Source organism: Lissotriton helveticus, chromosome 5_1, assembly GCF_964261635.1.
Source record: "Lissotriton helveticus chromosome 5_1, aLisHel1.1, whole genome shotgun sequence".
NCBI lineage: Eukaryota > Metazoa > Chordata > Amphibia > Caudata > Salamandridae > Lissotriton > Lissotriton helveticus.
Window position 1 is genome coordinate 2015306979 of NC_136065.1, and position 23892 is coordinate 2015330870.

A 23892-nucleotide genomic window follows, 5' to 3' on the forward strand; every position below is an offset into this window, starting at 1 on the left:
CCCCTTCAGCTGAGGTACATAGCCTAATAAGCAGATCAAAGGTGTGCACCCCATTTGAACGACAGAGATGTTCTTAATACAGTTTGTTACTTCCTCCCAGTACTAAGCCACTGGCGGGCAATACCATGCAAGGTGCCAGAAGTCCACGTCCGATAGACCACAGCGCTTACAATTGCTTGTGTCCCTTAGACCAAAGGTATATCATTTAAGAGGTGTGTGGTATACCTGGTGAACATACTTAAAGTGTATAATTCTCAGATTGACATTGGGAGTGAGTTTTCCAGTGAGAGTGCAGATATGCTCCTATTCCAATGGCGTCAGAGGGGGGTCAAGTCTTTCACTCCAGCGACTCAGACTTCTGTCAGTATCTCTCACTTTCCCCTCTCTCACTGCTCTGTACAACTTAGTGACCATCTGGCGCCGTGTGGGTGCTACTAGGAGGAGCTGTAGAGCTTTTAGTGAGGACGGTTCAGCAGGGAATGTTGTGTAATGTAATTTAACTGCTAGCTTCAAGCGATACACCATGAACTGAAATTGTGGGGATTGGTTAGTAATGTGTTGCAGATTTTCAGATGTAATAAAGTGTCCATCATGATGCAAGTCTTGCATTTGGTCTATGCCGGCCTCTATAAGTAAATGCATCGAGCTCCGTTCTTGCGTCACTGTAAGTGCTGCATGATATGCCAGTGGTATGGCCAGAGCATATAGGGGAAGCTTGTCTGTGAGCCAGGCACCAATAGTAGAATCCAGGGTGTTGTTTTCAGACCTTGGCGTGCCTCTGCGTGTGTGTGTGAGCATTCTGGCTAATGGAATGGGGTGTGCGTCCCCGTCTTCCACTGTAACGTGGGGTGTGAAGGCATGTGGATGACACCAGCATATTGCGCCTGGGCGCACAGGTAGTAAATGTATAGATCTGGGGCATTGAACCCACCCCTATCATAATCCAATGTAAGCGTGTTCCAGCCCACTTGAGCTTGCTTACCCCCAAATCAGTCTGAGCAGTAGAGTTTGCACAGTCTTAAAAAATTGGGTGGTTCGTTTTATAGGAATATTACAGAACAAATATAAAAAGCGTGGCAGAATGACCATCTTTATGAGAGCAATTTGGTCCACTAGGGACAGTGGCAGGGTCAAACATCTGTCTACTTGTTGCTCCAGAGCTACGCAAAGTTTTCCTTAAATCTCTCTTATGACCACTTCAGGGTCTCTTCAGGGTCACGAAGCACCCAAGTACTTAACCAGCTCTATAGACCATACTAATGGATACTACATAGTAGGGGGAGCAGTCATGGTTGTTAATGGTATTACTACTGTTTTGTCCCAATCAATGGTGAGGCCAGAGAACAAGCCGAAGCAAATGTATACCCGCAGAACAGGGGCAAGGTATTGTTATGGTTCGTGGATAAACAGTACCATGTCATCAGAGTATAGAGATATGCCAACTGGGCGATGCCTAAAGTTTAATGCTGACTCTCCGTGACGCTGTTGGATCACACATGCCAGGGGTTCGAGCATAATGGCAAATAATAGTGGCAATAGAGGACAACCCTGATGGGTGCCATGCTCGATCGAAAAGGCTTGGAGGTGAGTCCTCCAAAGCGCACCATCACCGACCGGTCTGAGTACAGCAGTCGAACCCAACCCAAAAAGACACACGGAAATCCCATACGAGTAAAGATGTGAAACATGTACGGCCATTTGATCAGGGTTCAGCACATGAAACATAGCAAAAATAGTTCTTAAGTTGTGGGACGTGGATCTTTCAGGGATAAAACCAGACTGATCCAGTAGTATCAAGAGTGGCATTAATGGTTGGAGTTTGTTAGCCAGAATTTTAACAAGTATTTTCACATCTAAATTAATCAACGAGAGAGGGCGATACAAATCACACTGGGGTTTGTCTTTTTTGAGTAACGCTATGATCAGGGCCTGCCGAAGGGAGGGCGGCAATCTACAGGTCTCATGCTCCTCTGCATGTATCTCAAGCAGGTAGGGTGTCAATAGATCAACATAAGCTTTGTAAAATTCAGCTGTGAGGCCGTCCGGCGCTGGGGCTTTTTTGTTCAGCAGGGAGAGAATTGCAGCCCTCACAAAGGCCTCGTCAATAGGTTGGCTGAGATATTCGCATTTACCATCTCCCAGCCATGCACAGGCAATATCAGAGAGATATACAATGCATCATGGGAATTGAAGTCTGTATACCACATGATGAAAAAAAGAAATAATGTGTGAATACAACACATTTGAAATCATTGAATAAGATGAATAAATAAAAGCACAGGAAAACATCCTAAAGATTTATGTGTTGAATTTGGCTGGAGACCCAGCAATTGGTCGAACCTGTGCCCAGTGAGACAGGCCAAAACCATTTGGAACTGCAACCAAAGTGATTTTATAGATACACTCCGGAGCAGGGAGTGTGTTACTGGAGCACGGCAAACGGTACAATTTTGATAAAAACAAGCGGTGCACAATTCATTAACCAAAATATCAGAGAGATAGTCATCTAGGGCATCTTCGTTCAGGCTCCCACGCGAGGTATACATCGATGCGTAGCAGTCCCTAAATTGGTCTACTATATCCTGAGGCGCGAAGTGTTCGTCCCCCAGCGCATCCACTATTTTGGTGATGTGATGATGTTTAGCCCGAAACTTAAGCTTGTCTGCCAGGTCTGCCCCCCCCCCACCGTATGTCCTGGCGATGTGTCTACTTGATATATAATTCATCTCTTTTTGTTCTAGTGAGTCATTTTCTAGGAGTTGCTCTTATATGTGGGCTAGTGTGGATGTGCATGGTTGGGACTTGTACTCTTTTCCCGCTCTCCTAGTGCAGTCTCTATTTTGTACAGTTGACCTCAGATATCACACAAGATGCCTGCTGTGGCACTAATGCAGGCCCCTCTCACAGTTACTTTAAGAGCTTCCCACAAGGTAGACGCACTATCAACCGTGCCTACATTCAATCGAAAGTACTGCACTATCGCTTTCTGAATAGTGTCTACATAGATAAGGTCTAACAGGGCCTCAGCGTAGAACCGCTAGGTGAATGGACGGCATGGATTAGTAGGTATAATGAAGAGTAGCCACACTGAGGTATGATCTGATAATGTGCAAGGAAGAGGCCCAACCTCTGTAACCCATTCATTGGCCCCCTCGCTAAGAAGCCAATAGTCCAAGGGGGACCAACTGTTATGTGCAGGTGTGACATGTGTAACCCCACATTACAAATTCACCAAGCATCCACCAACCCAAGTTCCATCATGGCATTCCTGATGCATTGGGCCACCTTTAATGTGCAAGATACATGGGGACTGGAATTATCTTTATTGGGGTCCAGATGTGTGTTAAGATCGCCCCACCACAAAATGGCTACCTCTGGCCAGACACGCAGCCCATTGAGCATGCGATGAAAAACTTGTGGTTTGTCCACTACACAGCCGTACACATTAACAATGGTAATTAGTGACATACCCAACTTGCCATGCACCATAGCACAGTGCCCTTCGTCATCAATGTATGTTTTGATAGGTGTGAATGGTGACCTTTTTTAACCAGGATAAGGACCCCTCTAGTGTATGACGAGTAAGAAGAAGCGAGTTTGTATCCAGCCACTTGTGTGAAATCCCAGTCTTTACTTTATTGGTCAGGTGCGTCTCCTGTAGGAGAGCAATCTGAATTCCATGTCTATCCAGATAGGCAAATATTCGTCTGATAATTTGGAGGCCCCAGGTGGTTCAGCCGAGAAGCCCGCGCTGCGCCCTCAAAGCTCCCGTCCACGCCGCGGTCCGGATCCCAGCTCCTGGCGAGGTAAGGCAGGTGCCGCACTCATGCCGAGCAGTGGTCTAAGAAGTGGCAGGCACGCTTGTCACTCTGCAGCAGTGTCTTTAGTTGCACAGCCCCGCAATCAGCCAGCAACAGGTAGCCTGGCCCAGCGGCCCGTGCCACAGACCCAATCCCCACCAGTGTTAGGTGTCTCAGGCAACTGCGCCGACAGGATCACACTGCAGGCAGGGGCCCCTGAGACTCTCACCTCTGAAGGGGGTGCGCAATCAAGCCAGCACTCTCAAGGCTTCACACCGAACACCGGTCATAGGCGTAGCGTCTTACAGCCTTCTCAACAGCTGCCACGGGTGCAATTTCTCATGCGTGCAATGGCCAGATTTTGAAACTTCACGGCAGTAGGGGCAGAGCAGCAAGTCCAGGTATCGTCAGAGGCGCAGCATAGATATTTGGGCACTGGATTTCCAATACCTGCCTATTCACTGCTTTTTTCCCAGGCTGATAGCAGAATATTGTGTAAATGCAGGCATTCTACTTCAATCTGCCAAATACCTACTCATTCACAGCCATGACACGGAATGCTCAGTGACCTGTATACCTGGGGCATGACCTTTTAAAAAAAAAACACAGCTTTACATTATGCTGCATTATTTTTTAAGGTAACTACTGCCATTTTGTGTGTTCTACTGTATGGATAACTGAATTTCAGGGAAACTTTGAAGGAGTTTGACCTGATCGTCTCTGAAATAATCTGACTACTGTTTGGGAGAAACAGATCACATCCGGCGGCCATTTTAGTGTGCCTCATGTTCAGAGCGGTTACTGCTTCAGTGGTTTCCGTGCCTCCCTCTCACAGCTGGTCTGCCTATTTGTTTGGGACTGTGGCATAAGAGGCTCTGTCACCCATAGGGTATCTGGGGCACATCCTTTTTTTTAAATAGATTTTTATTGCGCCACATAATATTTAAAGAAAACTACTGTCATTCTGCCTACTCTACTGTGGTGATAACTGAATCTGAAAGTGCCTGACATAATCTGAGCAACCTATATAGGGGTAAAGATTTGACAAATACCCTGAAAGTAAAGCCTGAGGAGCTAGAACAATTAAAACAGCACTTTTCCTTTCAAAATATAAAAAAAACAATTCAATCTTTAAAGCTAACTAAAGCTGCGGAATCAGATAATCTCCCTGCTATTAATTTGAAAAATAATTCAGATTGGTGGGCCAGCTTTTTAAAAACAACCTTCCAACAAATTCTTGCAGAGGGGTCTTGCCCGGAAAGTTGGAAGGGCGTAATTATGAGACCAATCTATAAAAAAGATGATGCTAAGTTGCCCCACAACTATCGCCTCATAAGCTTTCTGGAAGTGGGGGAGAATGTCTTCCCCAAAATATTACTAGGGGTATTGAAAGCCTGGGCAGAACAGCATGACCTGATACCCATAGAACATGGGGGGTTTAAAGAAGAGCACTCAACCGTTGATCACTGCCTTAGTTTATGGGCGCTGGCAAGAAAGGCAATAGAAGTGCGTGGTAGCTTGTTTTGCTGTTTTGTTGTTTTCCGAGCCGCATTTGACTTGGTAGATCGCAATATATTGTGGAGTATGTTGGTAAAGCTCGGAATCAACAAAGCAGTTCTTTCATTAATCCAGGCTATGCACTCTAAGAATTGGGCTAGAGTAATCCTGGATGAACTTGTGACATTATCTAAGAAGATTCAGATAATGAATGGACTGAGGCAGGGCTGTGTTTTACCCCCTTTGTTATTTTCCCTGTTTTTATCCGACCTACGAACTACATTGAGTAAAGCAGGAGGTTTAAGCCCTGAAATGGGGGGAATTTCATGTCTGCTATACGCGGATGATTTAGTGATAAAAGACATGACAGAGTTAGGTTTACAAAAGAAACTGGATACCTTTTTAGAATACTGCAATAAGAAAAGCCTCACGGTTTATCTAGAAAAAGACCAAAATAATGGTATTTGGAAAAAGAAAAAGTTCCTTCTACTGGAGACTTGGGGATGTCAGAATTGGAATAGTAGATCGGGCATGTGGTTTGATAGTAGATTAAATTGGAAAGACCACATACAGACCTTAAAAGTGAGGTCCCTTTCCACAGTCTGGGGCCTTAAACAATTTAAATAGAAGTATGGAGGCCCATCGCTGCAACCAAAACTCGCAGCTTTTACTGCATCGGTCCAACCACAATTTTTATATGGTGTCGAGGTTTTATTCATGGGGGTAAATCAGATTAGAACCAAGAGGAGGGAAAATGTGTGAAGCAGCTTCTCGCCCTCCCATCTTCAACTATGTTACAGGCTCTGCGAGTAGAATGTCACCTCACAACCGGGAACTATCGGGGAATGCAAGCAACATTTAATTTCCGGAAAAAATTGAATGGATAAGGCCCCCTCAAAATAGCATATCTTTGTAAGAAAGAAATAGAGACCAGCGATCTCACTTGGGCGGTCCAAGCAAGGAATAAACTAGATAAGTTATGTGTTAAACTTACTCTAGAGCAAGACCATTGGAATGCAGCAGATCCCTAAGTGGGAGTTATGGGCAATTGTTAACAAGAAGGCACGAGAAGAAGACTTATGCTACTTAAAGAGCAAATCTTTGGCCCGGTTTCTGATAAATGGATGGGTCAATGATGATATCTTTCGCTATATAGAAGCTATGTCTAACCCAAAGCTCAGAAATGAATTATTGAAATTTAGAGTTGGCCTGCACCCAAGTAACATTAATGGGAATATAAAATCACTTATGTCGAACGACCAAGGCCTGTGCTCTTGTGGCCTACAAGTAAAATGCAGTAGCAAAATTTTTTTGCTAGATTGTTTGTGCTTTTTAGAAGAACGGAAAAAAAATGTAAACCTATTTTTATTGTTTATAAAAGTTTTAGTAGAGACCAAGCACTTAGTTTACTGACAAAAATGAGATTTTTAAATGTGGCATGTGCAATAGGAAGATTTTGAATTGCTATACAGGAGTCAATGAATGAAATAACATAGGTTGAAAAGATCATATGCTGAAAATTCAATCTTACCCACGATCTGGGGATTGCGCAAGTTTTTGTACAAATGTATAGCTAATGTATAAGCAAGTTCTTTCTGCCTTGGTGATGAAATAAGAGCCCTCACATGTGAGCCTTTTATGATATATGTTAGTAGGCCTTCATTGTGTTGTATGCTGTTTTATGGTAAAACCTTTTTATGGTTAAATATCCCAAATAAAAATATTTAAAAAAACAATCAAATCATTTTTTTAAAACTGATTTTTATTGCGCCACATCATTTTTAATGAAAACTACTTTCATTCTGCCTACTCTACTGTGGTGATAACTGAATCTGGGGGAAACTTTGAAAGTGCCTGACATAATCGTCTCTAAAATAAGCCTGACTACTCTTTGGAGGGAAAAAAGATCACATCCAGCAGTCACCTGTTCAGATCGGTTAGCACTCCAGTGGTTTCTCTGCCTCTCTATAAGACACGGCCTGCCTATTTATTCGTGGCCCTAGAGCGGATGCACTGGTCAAATGCTCTTAGGTAGGATGACCTACTCTTCATCTCGGCTGCTTGCCTTGCGGCCTACTATATACCAAGAACCTGCAACTTCTTGTGGAATCCCAATTGAGCTTTATCAAAATGCCGCAATGTGATTTTGCACTTTTTGACACTTGCACACCACCCCAAACCCATGATACAGGGCAGCAATCACTGCCGGAAATGGACACTGTGCATTTAACCAATTCCATCCAGCTCAAGTTTTTTAACTACAACTGTCATTATTAGGAAAACACCAATCTGAACTTTTCAACTTTCTAACAATACATGGCCCAGAGGCTGTGTTTCTGACTGAAACATGGTTAGATGAGGCCTCAGCGCCAGACATTGTAGCCACTCTGACTATCGGATTCTTGTAGTGAATCGCCTCAACTAGAAAGGGGGGCATTGCTCTTATTTCTAAAGAACGGTAAGTCTGTAAAATAGAAAAACTCACTATCCCAGACTGTGTAGCTCTATAGTTCTCTCTGACTCTCTCTAATACTTTCCCCATGTAAGGAACTCTGATTTATTACCCTTGCCCCAACCCCTCCTCCCCCCCCCCCAGACCGGCTGGCAACTGGAGTTCCACTTTAATGGAGATCCTATCCCCTTACCTTGTAAAGTATGCTAGCTTTACAATTTCAATATATATTTTGAAATAAGACATGCAAAACTGCCTCATCTCTTATTGAGGATCTCACGGCCCTGGATATCCAGCTTGTCGACAATCGTCCTACCCATGAGGCTGGCCATGTGCTTCAGTCAAATTTTTCAAATGAGAAGAACCTGTGACCTGACCATGCACTACCTCTAGCCTGCTCTGACATCTAAGCAGACCCCTTTTTCCTTCTGATTTGAGTGCACTACGGCCAGGGGCAGCCCAATCCTCCTTCTCTGGCAGGGACAGTTAAAGCTTAATGTGTCTGTCTTAAACTCTATCCTAGAGTCCAACGCTATACAATTCTGTAGGCCCAGACGTGTTCATCATTGATTAGTGGATCCGGTCTGCAGTTTGACTTCCTAATTCCAGTCACGACCAAAAATCATCTCAGAACCCTTCCACTGGCACTCTGGTTCAATGTTTCTTTACGCAAGATATTTTTTTCCGATTGAACGTGGTGAACAATTTATAGCACACATGACAAAGCAAAGTATAAGTTAGCCCTAAAAGATTACTACAAAAGCAGCTATACAGCTAGAGCCTCCTACTTCTCTGGTAATATTATAGTGGCCAAAGCTGCTTGAAAACGCGATTTGAAGTTGTTAAAGAACTTTCTGATCCTGCAAATACAGCCAAGGTTGTCTCTCTTTCACAACCTCAGTGTGATGAACGAGCCTCTTTCTCCTCAAAAAAAGTTGCAGATATTCAAGCCACTTTCTCCCCTACATCAGACAATAACTTGACAGACAGTTTTGTTACTCCCCTATCACAGTAGAGTATAACTCGCACAGGGTCCCTATGCTAAGACCTCATCACTGAGCTCATTTCAACCCCTGTACCCCCAGGCTCCAGGGTCCCTACTCACTTTCATTAAGTCGGGATCACCTCTTGACCCCTGCCCTCCCTCAGTGCTCGACACATTTGGATCATCCTCGATGGACTGTCTTACACAACTTCTTAATGTCTCACTTTTGAAAGGTATAGTCCCAAGGGCATTGAAACATGCAATAGTAAGACCCTTACTCAAAATACCAAATCTGAACTCCTTCATCTGGGCAAAAAACAGACCAATTTCCCTCTTGCCCCCAGTGTCTAAAGCCTTAAAAAAACGTGAATAAATAACTCGCAATGTACAGAGAACACATTGGCTTCAGGGGCGTTACACTGGCCCCCGCAGCCCACGCGGTGCGGGGGGGCCCCTAGCTCCAAGGGGCCCCCTCGGCACTGAACTCCGGCCGGGAGAGCTCCTGATTGAGCCGGGAGGGGGCCCCCCTAAGTACCGTGCAGGGAGACCCCCTCACTTTTCGTAACGCCAGTGATTGGCTTGCTCCTCCCCCCACAATTGGGCTTTAAAGCCGGCATAGTACAGAGTCTACCTAACTGGTAGTAACAGAATATCTAAGACAACAACTTGACAATGGTGGTAACACTGCACTCATCCTGCTAGACCTCAGGACAGCTTTCGACACAGTGAACCACAACATTAATCACCAAAGGTTAATGGCTGTAGGGGTGCATGACACAGCTCTGTCCTGGCTGAGCTGATTCCTTCAGCACTGTGTCTTCCGAGTTCACACCCAGCAGCTTAGCTCTGAGGAACACCTTCTTCTATTTGAGGTGCCTCAGGACTCCATTCTTAGCCAACTCTTTTCAACTTGTTTGTAAGGCCTTTTGAAGACATTTTAGAAACACCCTCCAGTTTTATGCTGATGATGATCAGGTCATTGTCTCACTGTCATCCCAGGGGAACCATAGTACAGAGGCACTGAATTGCTGCTTCAAACAAACCTGGTCCTGGCTGAACACTAACTCTTTGAAGTTAAACAGAGAAAAGACTCCTATCCTCAGCCCAGTTGAGAGTCATACAGGCCTAGGTAATTTTGAGGCTTGATTACGGAAACATTCTTTACCGAGGGGTCTCAAAGTACCTTCTAAGGCAAGTCCAGGTAGTGCAAAATGCAGTGATTAGACTACCACTACTACTAGCCTGCACCTCGTTCTGCACTGGCTCTCATCGAAGCATTGAGTTTAATTCAAGGCATTATACTTTGTCCACAAATGTCTCTCATACATTGGGCCCTCCTACTTAAGATCACCATACATACCCAACTGGCTCTTGCGTTCTAAGGGAGGCCAAGAGGTGCCGGTGTTTATCCACCCTGTAAGTTAGTTCCCCATCAGACATCCGGAAGGCAACTTCTAAGCCTAGGAGGTGCAGTACAGACATGTAGTGGCCAATATGCGCCATGAGGACCTACAAGGAAGTCCACTCTGTGCATAAATCAGTTGTGTGTCACAATCACCCCACCCCTCCAGTGTTTGTGAAGGATGAGCACCTAATGCTAGGAATGCTCACCCTTTGCCAGGGTTGGACAACTTGTACCTAACGTTGACACCAGATTTCAAGGTTGCCCCCAAAACCTTTACACCAAGACCTAAAAAATGACTGTCATGTATATTTATATCAAAATACACAGACACACCCGAACGCTCACGCATCCTGGCACTCAAATGCTGTTTGGAAGCACCACAAGGAAGTGAGAGTATCTAACAGGGAACCAGCTAGACACATGGCATGGCACTAGGCAATCGCTGGGCCTCCAAGGCAAATATATCAATGTTGCAGGTCTTCTGCCCTGGGGATACCTAAAAACAGCATCTATGCAACAAGTTACAGTACTCAAAAGGAATATTCCAATGACGAGCATGCAGCAATATCTACCATATGCTCACTGTCGCACCAGGTTAACGTTTCCTCTTCTCATTGCCTTTCTGAGCTAATATTATTGCTTAGAGCAAGACTGTTTCTCACCGTATGTAGTGGAAAAACTAAACTTTTTGGTATAAGTACCTGCAACCATCACTGACTTTCGGAACATTGCATGTGAATTTAGGGGAAAATGATCGGTGCCCCTTAGACCTGTACAAGATGGGTATATGTTCCGATGGGTGTCCTGTCTAACCTTTGGCTACAATATATGCCAACATTTTAAAATAGGAAAGTGGGAAATTTTAAAAGAAAAAGGGGGATGTATTGTTGTAAACGTATCTAGGGCCCTTATCAAATATTCCCGATTCATGCCCTTGTGTGGTTATAACAAATAATATCCTTATAAAGGCATAAGAATCATGTTCATATTTAGTCATAGCCAATGCAGTCCAAGTACGGCAAGGCTACTCCCATAGACTCCTAGAAAGCAAACCAAGCCTCCAGCAGCCCGGGAAATCCCCCTGCTTTTGTTTTGATTTGAACAAGAACTCCTGGAGTCCAGAAAGAACTGTAAGTTCTTAGTGACGTCTTATGTCCAACCTTACGTCAAACTCGGCACCTTTCAGGTATAAATATACCAACGTTGCCTTAAGCAAACACACAGTGGTTTGGAGCAGAGCGGCTATCTACTTGCCCAAAGCCCAGCTGATGCGAGTGCTGAAGGAAGCCGACCTTCCCATTGACGCACTGAGAGGGAAGCTGTCTTTTCTCCTGCCGAGAAATCCAGCTCCAGTGTTTCCAGTCACCCTTGCGGGTTTCTGGGAGATCGAGTCCTGAGAACGAGATACAAGACCTCCTTCATTCTATAACCAAGGTACTGAGCTGATTAGATCCTTAACTTAAACAGCAGCTCACTTACTCCTTCCCTGTACGAGGCTTACGTTAGGTACACCGGGGTAGGCGTATCTTAGAAGCACCAGTTGAGTACGTTTAGTCAATGATTTTATGTATGTATATACTTTATCCGTTTTAAGTATCATATGGCTCAGAAACCATAGAAATGCTTTTACAGTATTATTTCATAATACTCCTTTTACTGTACGCACTTTACTTTATGACAAGTATTGCAATTGGGGCAATTCACTTCTCTTGCACGAGAAAGAGGACTGCTCAATAAATAACAACTTTTATTGAAAACGCCCGTCTCTCTATTTCTCTGCACTCTGGTGAAACTAAGCATGCACGATTGACTGAGTGAAATAGCTGTCTATTGTTTTCACACGACTCTGGAGATATACTCCTTGTTCTGGAGGGAGCAAAGTTGTCATGTTAATGGGGTTGTCAGAAGCTAAACCCTTCTTGTCTATTCAGGAAAGTTAACTCCTTCCTGTTTACTCGAGAAAGTTTCTAGTGACCTCTGAGCTAGCTGGCATTCATAATTAAGTCTAACATATTCAATAGAGACCTAGTCGACCTCAGTCCTACGTCTAAACTATCGTTTATGTTATTCCAATGCGCAGAGCCTATTGGGAATATAGGAACTACACTACAGTATTTTCTACATCCAATCATATTGGATCAGAAGCAATTTCAGGTCTGAGACAGCCAAAATAAAGCCATTTTTAGCTTAAAAAATTCTGAATCTCCCAGCTGAATCGGGTCTGCTCCCCCTCCCTCTTCTCCTAGTAGGTCACTGCCCTCCACAAAGGAACAACCATTTTTCCATGCATGTAGAGTGACATTTAACTATATCTAATTTTTCTTCATTATTAAATCTAAATATTCTGATGAGGGGTTCTTCACTTCAATTCATACCTGACAATAGGCAAGTGATATATTTGTGCTTTTTAATGTCCCGCATCGCAGATTTAATAAGTTGGTAAGTGCGAGATTAAAGTGCTGGGGAATAACTCTGAGCATCTAAATAATTCGCTTATAACAGTGGAGAATGGAAAAATAAAGGCAAATAGCTGTGGGGAGCAACCCACTTGGGGGAAATCAAGAGGGGCCAGCAGAGCAGCTGCCTCTAGACAAGCACAGAGAGAATTTCCAGGTCAGGGTGAGACAAGCACAGAGGTAATGCTGTGGAGAGAGGGTAAGTCTCATTTCTATATGCTTTACCAATGTCCATTCTCTTGCTAGCTGTTGCTGTACTACCAATAAAGCATGGGATCTTGTCTCTTACCCTTCCACTCTGTCATGTTACTACACCTCGCTAGATTCACAAGTTCCTTCAATTTTCTAAGACATCCATAGTAAATCAACAATCTAAAATGCACTTGAAATAATCGGTGTTTCAGTCAATTCATATTCTGTGCGCTCTGCATATCCACAAATGTCCATCTCTTTCTGGAGGAATGTATCAATGCATGATCCACTGAAATTTTAAGGGAAGATAAAATAATGTGCTTTCCAATGGCCCCATACTGGCCAGTTCCCACAATCACACCCAGATGTAGATGACTCAGGCACTCACATAGCATTTGCTGACACATAGATTCAACCTTGTACACATCCCATTAAAGGCCAAATACCCTCAAAGTACAAAACACACATTCCTATTCAGGCTCATCAATGCTCGCTCAGCAGAGCTCGATGCAACAAACATTGCAAACATCATCACCTATCACATACTTGATGACCCCTTCAACAGACTTTTCTCGGATCATTCACTCATCTTTTGGTAGAAAAAGTTGTTTCTTTTTTAAAAACCATTGAGTCTGGATCCCCTGCAGATCTCTGTCCTCCCGAGATACTTCATCCGGTTTCTGAAATCATTGCTATTCACCTAACCTTAATTATGAATAAGATCTTGGAAACAGTCTGCTTCCAGACAGCCTGGTAAAAAAGCCTCAATTGTGCCGCTTGTCAAGAAACCCTCTCTTGATCCTTCAAAAGGGAAATATTACAGGCCTATCTCTCACCTACTACTTCCAGCAAACGTATTGGAGAGAGCAATGGATCAAGAGATTATATCCTTCCTAGATTCAAACAATTGTCTTGGCTCTACAAACCAGGGTGTTAGGCCTAGAAACAGTGCAGGGTCTGCCCTATTGGCAGCCACTAAAGAGATTAGATCTATTGTCGAAAGAGGTAACAGTGCAGCCTTGGTCCTATTGAATTTGTCGGCAGCATTTGCTACGGTTGACCATCTTTCCCGAGAGAACCGTCCTAAAACAATAGGCATAAAAGGGACAGCTTTCAATTTAATCAGGTCTTTTTCGAATAGAGAACAAGTAGTGACCCTAGAAGGATACACATCTGACCCCTTCATGCTTCGTTGTGGGGTCCCTCATGGGTCCTCATTAAGTCAAACCCTTTTTAATTCTTACATCACCTTATTTCAAAAGTTGATTACTATAATGCTTTTTTTGTAGGATCTCAAACACTTCGCCTCTACAAATTTCAGACTCTTCAAAACGTGACAACCAGAGTTCTGCAGAATCTCCCTAAGGTTTGGTCGGTTTCCAACTTGATCAGGGAACTCCACTGGTTTCCCATCTGGTCATGGATTCAGTTCTAAACGCTTTGTTGGGTCCACAAAAGGCTACAATAGAAAATGTCATTCTTTCTGCAGAATATCTTCAAGTGGTATTCCCCCTCACATACCTTAAGGTCTAGCACTGCAAATAAAGTTCAGGTACCCAGAATAAGATAATCCCATTGGGGTGAGAGATGTTTTTTCCTACTCTGCAGCAAGATGGTGGAATTTGTTACCTAATCATGTACGATCTCAACCCAATCTTCTGAAATTCAGGAAGGACTTAAAAACCTGGCTTTTTGACTCAGCATCTTAATTCGTTACTTCTTTTGAGTTTTTTGAATGTTTGTTCTCTAGATCTATTGCTCTCTCATTATTTTATTTTTCCTCATTGTGCTCTATTTTTCGGGACCCTAGCGCCAGACACCTTACTGGTATTAACACACTCTACAAAACCACCTAACATACCACAACATAACATAACCTCAGAACTGCTGTTCAATCCCTAGTATTCTTGTCTGCATAATGTCCAACTTATGGCCTCCCCAACTCTACACTGGCATCCCCTAGTGTCATCCAACATGATGCAGTACATCTCATCCAGGACATGAATAAATATGATCACATCAACCCCATTCTGATGCAATTATGTTGGCTCACCTTGCCAGCTCACACCATTTTCAAAACAAGCTGTATCATTTATACAATGGTATCAGGACCAGCACCTCTTATCTTGCAGACAAACCCACAATCTCTACCGGATCTTGGCACACATGCAGCCAGAAGTGTAAAGAGAAAAAGTAAGAAAGCAGGCCTTTTTCATGTATACAACCAGGGTCGAAGACAAAATCTTCATATCCATCAGAACAGCCTAAACTCTGCTCCAAATTTGGAAATAGTTAAAGACTCGCCTCTTTAAAGACCATTACATCCCAATGCATTAAACATTCACAACCCAGCTTCCTCTCCTCTTACTCATTGACTTTATGCTTGTCTTTCACCATGTAAGCTGCCTTTTGGTTAGTTTTGCACTACAGAAATACCATATTCATACATACATATATACATGATACTCACACATTTACTAGCAATAGTTTTTTTTATTAAAAACTCACCAAGATTTCCTGAAAGTTCTCCTGCAAGTTTACCTGGAAGAAAAAATTGGACAAATGTTGCCAATAAAACTTAAGAAAGTAATTAATGGTATGTTATAATCTATTCAAGACTTCATTTGACAATTTCATGTTATTTATTGCATGTAATAAACAGATAATACCATTGAATAATAAAAGGAGGAATAATATGGTCACACCGAAATTGGTGGGTTGAACAACATGGTGTCCTGTTTTCTAGTTTCTGGTCAGCAACATCTCCTAACATTTTAGACATAACACAATACTACACCTGCAGTTTCCTAACACAGTAGTACTTATCACATAAACCATGTCTTGTCTCCTCGGGGGTAGGGAGTAGAATTCCAGCAGAGTCAGATCCTGGAACGGAGGCAGCAGCCTTGCGTAAACTAAGTTTATACCTATGATGCAGATCACCTAACTACACACACCAGGTATTGCATCCAGAGATAAGCCCAGAGATCATGAATATATCCTTGTGTTCACAACATCGAGGGTAGGCTTAGGTATATATTAGTTGGATATATTAGTTGCCTTGGTTGGGTTGTTCATGGTATACAGTCTGCTAGTAATGTTGATTACGTTGCTCAGTTGTATGTGTTTACTTATGTCAGCACACTTGCTTCAAAATAGACTACGACAGTTTCAATAAATATATTGTAAACTTCCTTTGTGTCTTTCTTTTGTTTGCTATGGACATGCATGAGTGAAAAATTGAAGGTGAAGATCTGTTTCCATGGTTCCCTTGGGAATTATAGGTTCATGTTCTAGGTTTGTTGCAAACCCCTGATGCTCTGGAAAGGTTAGGAGTTCAAGTGAGGCATTGTGAGCTAGTCGGATTTGGGCCTACAGGTACTGATGTGATACAGAGACTCAGACCCTACACCCAGAAGACCTGGCCTCCCAAGGCACAGCTCTTCTTCCAAGCAGAATCTCTGCTACAATGCTATATGTTTTTTAGCTGGGTAACCTAATTCTTGCACCCCTCACACCATTCAAATGTACTGGTTTTTAGCATTGACTTTCTCATGGCACAGTCTTATCAGCAAACATTGCTATGAACCGGGAATAATATATAACTAAGAAATGATTGCAATTTGTCCTTGTACAGTTGAGATGGGGCATCTTGAATGGCTTTTACCGGTTTAATTTTTTGGAGATACACCCTTTTCATCCACACAATGCCCCAGGTATTCCACTACAATCACACCAATCTTGCACATTTCCCTTTTGATAGTCACCCCATTTTCCATAGTTAATATTTTACACAACACTTTGTCATGAGTTTCCTTGCCTCTGCCAAAGACAAGGATACCGTCTTAAAAAATCACATTAGGCATGTCCTGAAATAGTTGATGAATTGCTCTTTGGAAAACTGCGGATGCAGATGCCAAAGCAAATAGCAACCTCACAAATTGATACACCCCTTCAGGTGTAATAAACAACGTTAATGCCTAGACTCTACATGTAACACAATTTGGCGATATGCAGACCCTAGGTCTAGAATAGAGAATAGTTTTGCCTGTCGTCAACCTCTCACCTATATTAGGCAAGGGTTGCCTGCCTACCGAGATCACTGCATTCAAGTCACAGAGGTCCACACACTAGACGAGTCCCTTAGACTGGGGTGTATAAGTAAGTTACTGATGCAGACTCAACAGAACTAGAGGCCTACCTGTACCCTCTCTCCCTCCCTTAAGTGTCTGCGACTCAGGGGGCTGATCTCGATTAGCCTATTACACTCTTTGAAATCCAGGCGGCAATTCATGGACTGTCAACGGGTAAAGTGCCTGGCTCTGATGGGCTGCCAGTTTAAGGCTATAAAATATACCAAACAGCTTTAGCCCCACAATTACCCATAGCATACCGCAACTCACAAGAGACATCTGTATTGCCAATGATACTTCGTGAATCTTTGCTGGTATCATTGCCTAAACTAGATAGGAATGCAGAACTGCTTGGCTCTTATCGTCCACTAGCATTGTTAAACACGGACTACAAGATCTTAGCCAAAATATTAGCAAATAGACTAGCTCCTATGGTACCACACCTAGTGCATGCAGATCAGAATGGATTTGTACCCGCTCGTAGCACATTCCTGAACTTGCTATGCTTCTTCAGAGTGGCTCCCTACTCTAAAGAGCGCTGGCCTCTTTTTGGTTGTCTTGTACTCGAACTTAGAGAAAGCATTTGATACATTGGAATGGGGCTTCCTATTTGCCGCTCTCAACAAATACGGGCTAGGCGACTACATCTTAGGCCTAGTAAAATTATTATACACAAGGCCCACTGCTATGGTGAAAATGGGCCCCTACAAATCAAAACCGATCCCAATCAAACGCAGTACCAGACAGGGCTGCCCACTTTCTCCATTGCATTTTTCACTGGCCATTGAACCGCTAGCCACATCTTTGCGCAAAACGGGGGAACACTGGGGCATCCATATGGGGAATGGCACACATACAGTTTCCCTATACACAGACGTCTTGTTAATATATCTCCGAAGCACCCAGGCACCTTGTGCAGAAATAGAAAGAGCATAATCTGAATTCGCCTCTGTGTCAGGGTTCCGAGTAAAATGGGGAAAATCATGCTTGTATCCATTTGCTGAGACGACACCTGACCCACCTTTACTGATTAGCAACACCCTAGTATGCTAGCAGCAGTTGGCATTCAGATATTTAGGCATCCGAATTTATAGGGAATCAGGGGACCTCTTAGAAGGAAACCTCACACGTGCCATAACAGAAGTCACGCCACAATTGTTATTCTGGCGCCTACTCACGCTGAACACCATGGGCCGCATTGCGCTTCTAAAAATGGTAGTGCTTCCAAGGCTCCGTTACCATTTTGCAAATGTACCCCTATTTATCAAACCTGAGTTCTTCCGTATGTTCGAATGGGATATGCAGCAGTTTATATGGCACGGTACACGTAGTAAAGTAGTGCTGGCCAAGTTCTATTTGCCAACTGATCATGGAGGGCTAGCATTACGTCACATGGAGTATTACTATCTGGCGGCCCAGCTACAGTGGGTGGCTCACTGGAACAGCAGCCTGTACCTAACCGATACTGCTACAGATCAGCCAGGCCACACTCACACTCAGATCATAGCGCTGGTCCACCGTGGCAGGAAAGGAGCAGTGCCAGCCCAACTAATGTTGAAAGTTGCATACAACTGCTACCACCGCACTCCAAGACTCACAAAAGCAGTGGTCCCATACGCACCCTCTCTAGCCATACTCGGCACACCCAGACAGAACCATTCAACCATCGCCACAAAGCTCACCTTATGGGATGAAGCAATGTGTTCAAACCCTTGAAGACTTATATCAAAACAAGCAGCTTACGCAGTTTGGCGCGCTAGCAGAGGGCTGCGAGTTGCCACAGGGCCAGTTCCTATTACATGCTGCACTAACGCAGACACTGTTGTGAGATATGACACAGGAGCCCACAACTCACCTCACAATACAGTATCTTCATGTACAGGGCTTGGGACAACACCTCTTTAGATGGTTCACGGATTCACTGTGAGAGCACACTGCACACTCGCTGTTTTCGCTTAGGTAGCAATGGGACACATATTTACAGTGACGGAGCACCGAATGCGAATATGCAGTCATCCTGGAGGGACCTACACATATCCCCAGAAATGCCAGGTTCCACCTCATACAGTACTACATACTGCAAAGAGATTACATGACACCGGCTAGGATTAACCAATACTTTGGTCCAGATGATTCCCAATGCCCCAGATGCAAGTTGGTTGGCGGTGATCTCTTACACATGTTGTGGTCCTGCCCAACACACTCCACCTGTTGGGAAGCAGTTGCAAAACACCTAGCATGCATCCCCGGGCGCATGGTAGACTTTACAGGGATGTCTCCTGGGACTGCTTAAGAGTTCCAAAAAAACAAACTGACGTCACGATTCATAGATCTTGGACTCATCACTAGGCACTGGAAGTCCCTAGAACCCCCACCAAGGGAAGCTTGGAATCCATAATTTAACCTCTACAGTGAAGAAAATATCCTAAAAACACTTACGGCTTTGAATCCCTCCAATCACTTTATAGATCCTCTCCAAGCAACCCACCTAAAAGACTTCATTCCAATGTTAGTGCCTCTATGGACTAGGATCATAAACACTTCTCTTCTGCAAGGAGCCATCCTAGACATCATCAAAGCTGGGCAGGTTTCCCCCATCCTGAAGAAACTATCAGCGGGCCTGTCTGACTTGAATAACTATTGCCCAATATCCAACATCCCTACCCTCCCAAAACTATTAGAAACATGTGCAGCTTAGCAACCACATAGACCCCTTCAAAGTGCTTGATCAATTCCAATCCGGGCACAGTACCGAATCAGCCATGACCCACATTTGGGATGATGCATTCGAAATATTGGACGAAAACAAAGCCTGTTTGCTAATCCTGCTCGACCTATCCTCAGCCTTTGTTACCGTCAAAAAAGAAAACTTACTAGACCTCCTGAGACATAGAATAGGACGATCTGGAACAGTTCTACATTGGTTCACTCCCTTCCTCCAAAACAGAACACAAAGATTCAAGATCAATCAATCTTTCTCCAAGCCCACCCCAACCACTTTAGGAGTAGCCCAGGGATCTTCCCTCTCTCTGACACTCTTCAATTTGTTTATGGAACCACTCACTAAGCTTCTTAACTCCTCAAATGTCCTATATCACATGTACGCAGAAGACACACAACTCTACATTAAGGTCCACTCACTTGAAGACATCAAGCCCCTTAACTTGACGCTACAGAAAACACAGACCTGGCTCGCCAAAAAACACTTAAAACTAAACACCTTCAAAACAGAATTCATCTCAATCGCCCCCCACCCTCCCCCCCTCCCCGAGCCAAACAACCGTCATCCCTGAGTGGATGAAGAACCTAACTGCACTCGATGGCCGACCTCGGATTATAGACTCTGTGAAATCGCTAGGAATAACTCTGGATAATAAGCTTAATAAGCAGAATCACATCAGTGCAGCAATTAAAAGAGTACGTTATCAGACGAATACCCTGAGAAGACTGAAACCCTTCAAACCCCGCAAATGACTTTAAACAGGCAGTTCAGACTCTTGCAATCCCTAGAGTGGACTATGGGATTGTCAGTCTCTGTAGCCTTCCCAGATCTCCGACAGACCCCCTTAGAGCCTCAATCAACTCAGCCACTAGACTCCTCACAGGCTCCAGAAGAAATTGTCACATCTCCCTTAACTTTTGTGCCCTCAATTGGCTACCTCTCGAAGCCAGAATCCAACTAAAAATTGCCTGCCTGACACACAAGGCACTGCATCACAAAACACCAAGATATCTGGCGGAGAAATGTATTTTCATTTTTTATTTTAAAGGTTTTATATAGCACTGGCTAGACCCAGAGGTATCAGAGCGCTTTACATGAGTATCAGCCCATAATTGCAGGTTACATTGTTACAAAAGGTTACATAGTTATTAGAGCCTGGCAACATAGTGACAAGTAAGGTTGAGACAAACAAAAAGGACATATACGTAAGGGAAAAAGCAGGCAAGGGGAGATATTCAGGAGAGGAGGGGGTAAGAGCAGGGGAAGTAGAGAGAATGGAGGAGGGGAAGAGGAGGGGAGGGTGATAGAACACAGCATGGAAAGAGGGGGGAGGGTGACGGGGACACAAGCCGGTAGACGAGTCAGAGCTGCGTCCAAAGTCCAGTAAATGGTGATCCCAGGGGAAGTGGTATCATTTCCCCATCTCTGTTTCAAGAGGCTCCCTAAATGCAGAGGACTCTCTCAGAGGGGTCTCTGAGGCTCCAAGGCCTACATACTGGATCCTTCCCCAAAAAGGGGATAGGGAGTGCTTTGGCAAGGGGTGCCATACCATACCACAACTGTGAGTGGCTCTCTAGGTGCTGTGGACTCTCTCAGTGGGTTCGCTGAGACTCCAGAGTATAAATAATGGATCTTTCCCCAACAAGGGGAGAAGGAGTGCTTAGTTAAAGGGGACAAAAGGACAGGGGGGCTAGGCGGTGTAGCGGGCAAGGGGAAAGATTCAGGTGAGAGGGGATAGGTCATCCATGCTTTAATCACCTCACACTTGGACTATTCCAACAGCCTATATGCTGTAGCTCCGGCATACCTAATTAAATGACTACAATTGGTGCAGAATGCCGCTGGTAGGCTGATCTGTAATATTCCCTATCGCCACTCAATCACCCCTTACCTGAGGAAACTTCATTGGCTGCCAGTCATTTACCGCATCCAATTTATATCCTTAATGCTGGCTTTCAGGGCACTTAATTGGCCTTGGCCCGGCCTATCTCAGACACAGACTAAAGCCAGTTCAGCCTGCTTGCGCTCTGAGATCTAACGATCTTCGCCTTCTCTACTCTCCCCGCTTTCGACGTTCTAGGGAGGAAGAAGGACCTTCGCTGTGGTAATGGCCAAACTGTGGAATAGCCTCCCACTGAGTCTTCGGCTGATCACATCTCAACCAGTGTTCTGACGCAAACTGAAAACATGTCTGTTTTCCAACCTATAGCCATGCCGCCTGACTCCTTTGGTGCCGCCTCAGTCTGTAGCACCGGGACACCCCCGTTGGGGCTAGCCGCGCGCTTTACAAGCTTCAAAAATAAATAAGTAAATAAATAGGAGCAAAGGAAGTAGACAATGAGAGAAAGAGTGCTAAATGGGAACAGATATATAGATAGGAGACAAGGAAAAAGAATAGTTACAGAAATATGATCGAGGTGGGCGATACAGGGAGACGGGGAGAAAAACTGTGCCCAAAGTCCGGCTGGGTAGGTGACGGTCAGGGAATAAACCAGGGCCAATCTCATCAATAGCTGAACAGAGCAGCTCCACCAGGTGTCGGACATAGTGCTCGGACTCCGCTGTCAGGGTGGAGATCAGGAGTACTCAGAGATTGTCAGATTTAGGGGAGGAGAAACCATGGTCTGAATGAATTCCAGACACAGTCTTGTTAGGAATATGTGAGGAAGAGTTGAGTTAGGACTCTTGGAAGGCAAGGTCCTGGCATCAGGGTCAGGCAAATCAAGCGGGAAGGATCGGTAGACTACCGTGAACAGAGCACAATCAAAGAGAGATGTAAGCTACCTATCTTCTTTTTCCTTTCTTATTGATACCGCCTTGCAAGTCCACCTTGCAAGTCCGTTGCCATATAGGGCAACTCTTCATGGAGTGAGCTGCCGTCTTAGGTACCAGGTCAGACAAAACAGACTCGTATTCCTCCAAGGGTGATTTCCCAATCTGCTTTCTCCTGGCGTCGTGTAGACCCATGGCGCGGTAGTCTGCAAGACACCGAGCAATTATGTTGCTCCCGGTCCAAAAATCCACACTTCTCTCGCGCGGATCGTGTTGACAGGCTCACCCGGTCTTCCCCACACCAAGGGAACGCAGGGTGCACCGGCGCTCCGCCCCGACTCGCATAGCCCAACAATGCACACACTGCCAGCAATGCACACAATGCCATCAATGCACACAATTACCAGGAGAGACCTACGCTGTTTTAGATCTGCCACGCAGTTTCCAAGGAGAATCTGGCCATTTAGCGCTGACACTGTCCTTCGCATCTCTGTGGCAACCTCGCCAGCGCCGCAGCCCAACACTATGGATGTTCTCTTCTTGGGCGGTATGCGGACCGGCCCTAGGGGCCCCCCTTGGTTGCGGTGAAGGCGTTCACGGAGTCTGCTTAGTAGTGTGTGGGGCCGGGCCAGCCGAGGCACAGCGTACGTGCAGGTTGTTGTAAGGCCTGGAGTGGTGGGTAGGAGGTGGAGGCACCCAGAAGGGTGGGGAAGGAGGAGTGTGCAAGACAAATATTTACAGGAGAAAGTGGCGCAGGATAGCCAAGGACCAGGAGGCTAGTTTAGGGGGCCGAGGAATCGATTCAGGTGAGGGCAGCCACCAGCCTCAGCACTTACAGGACCCGGCGAGGGTGGAAGCTAATACAGGCCCTTCACCAGGAGAGGCAGGGTGCCATTTTAAGACCATCTATGAGTAAAGATGTGGTCCGATATGCGGCAGAGAGGAGCGTGAGTCACAGGTTAATCTGCTTCTGGACCGGGTGCGCGCTGCCAGATCAAGGGCCCTTTAGGCAATGCTTGGCAGCAGCCGATCGCGGGCTTGTAAGTCCGTCCGGGGAGTCCTTGGCGCCGATGTCCCTAAGGTGCCGCCATTTTGGTGTCAGGCAAGCGAGCCACGGGGCAGAGCAGTCTGGAGCGCACCTCGTGGGAGAGCAGCGATGGCGCCCCATTTGTTGCGGTGGGGCCCGGCTCACATCTAGTGCTGATATTAATATGGGAGGTCAAGGTCTTAAGGTGGCATCCTCCACTGGCACAAACAGGATCCGGTGATCAAGGCTACCCGGCAGCCGCCATTTTGCCTCATGGGTTTGAGATCCTTCCGAGGTCGCGCCAGGGACGATCCCGCGTCTAATGGAGCAGGTACGGGCTCTCTAGCGGTGCGCTACCTCTTCCGCAGCCGAAAGTGGCTGGATTCAGCCCCCGGGACTCTGGTATACTGCCAATCTCAGCTACCGAACAGCACGTAGAACCAGGAGCTGC

At 45.0% G+C, this 23892-nt stretch overlaps 1 protein-coding gene across 1 annotated transcript in view; it reads right to left on the bottom strand.

Moving 5' to 3' along the window:
• The window catches only part of LOC144752847 (butyrophilin subfamily 1 member A1-like), a 662516-nt gene that overhangs the window by 194705 nt on the left and 443919 nt on the right, over positions 1–23892 (bottom strand). The window contains exon 5 of the mRNA XM_078640685.1: positions 2809–2820. Within this exon, the coding sequence (XP_078496811.1) occupies positions 2809–2820 (12 nt within the window). The remainder of the gene's footprint in view (positions 1–2808; positions 2821–23892) is intronic.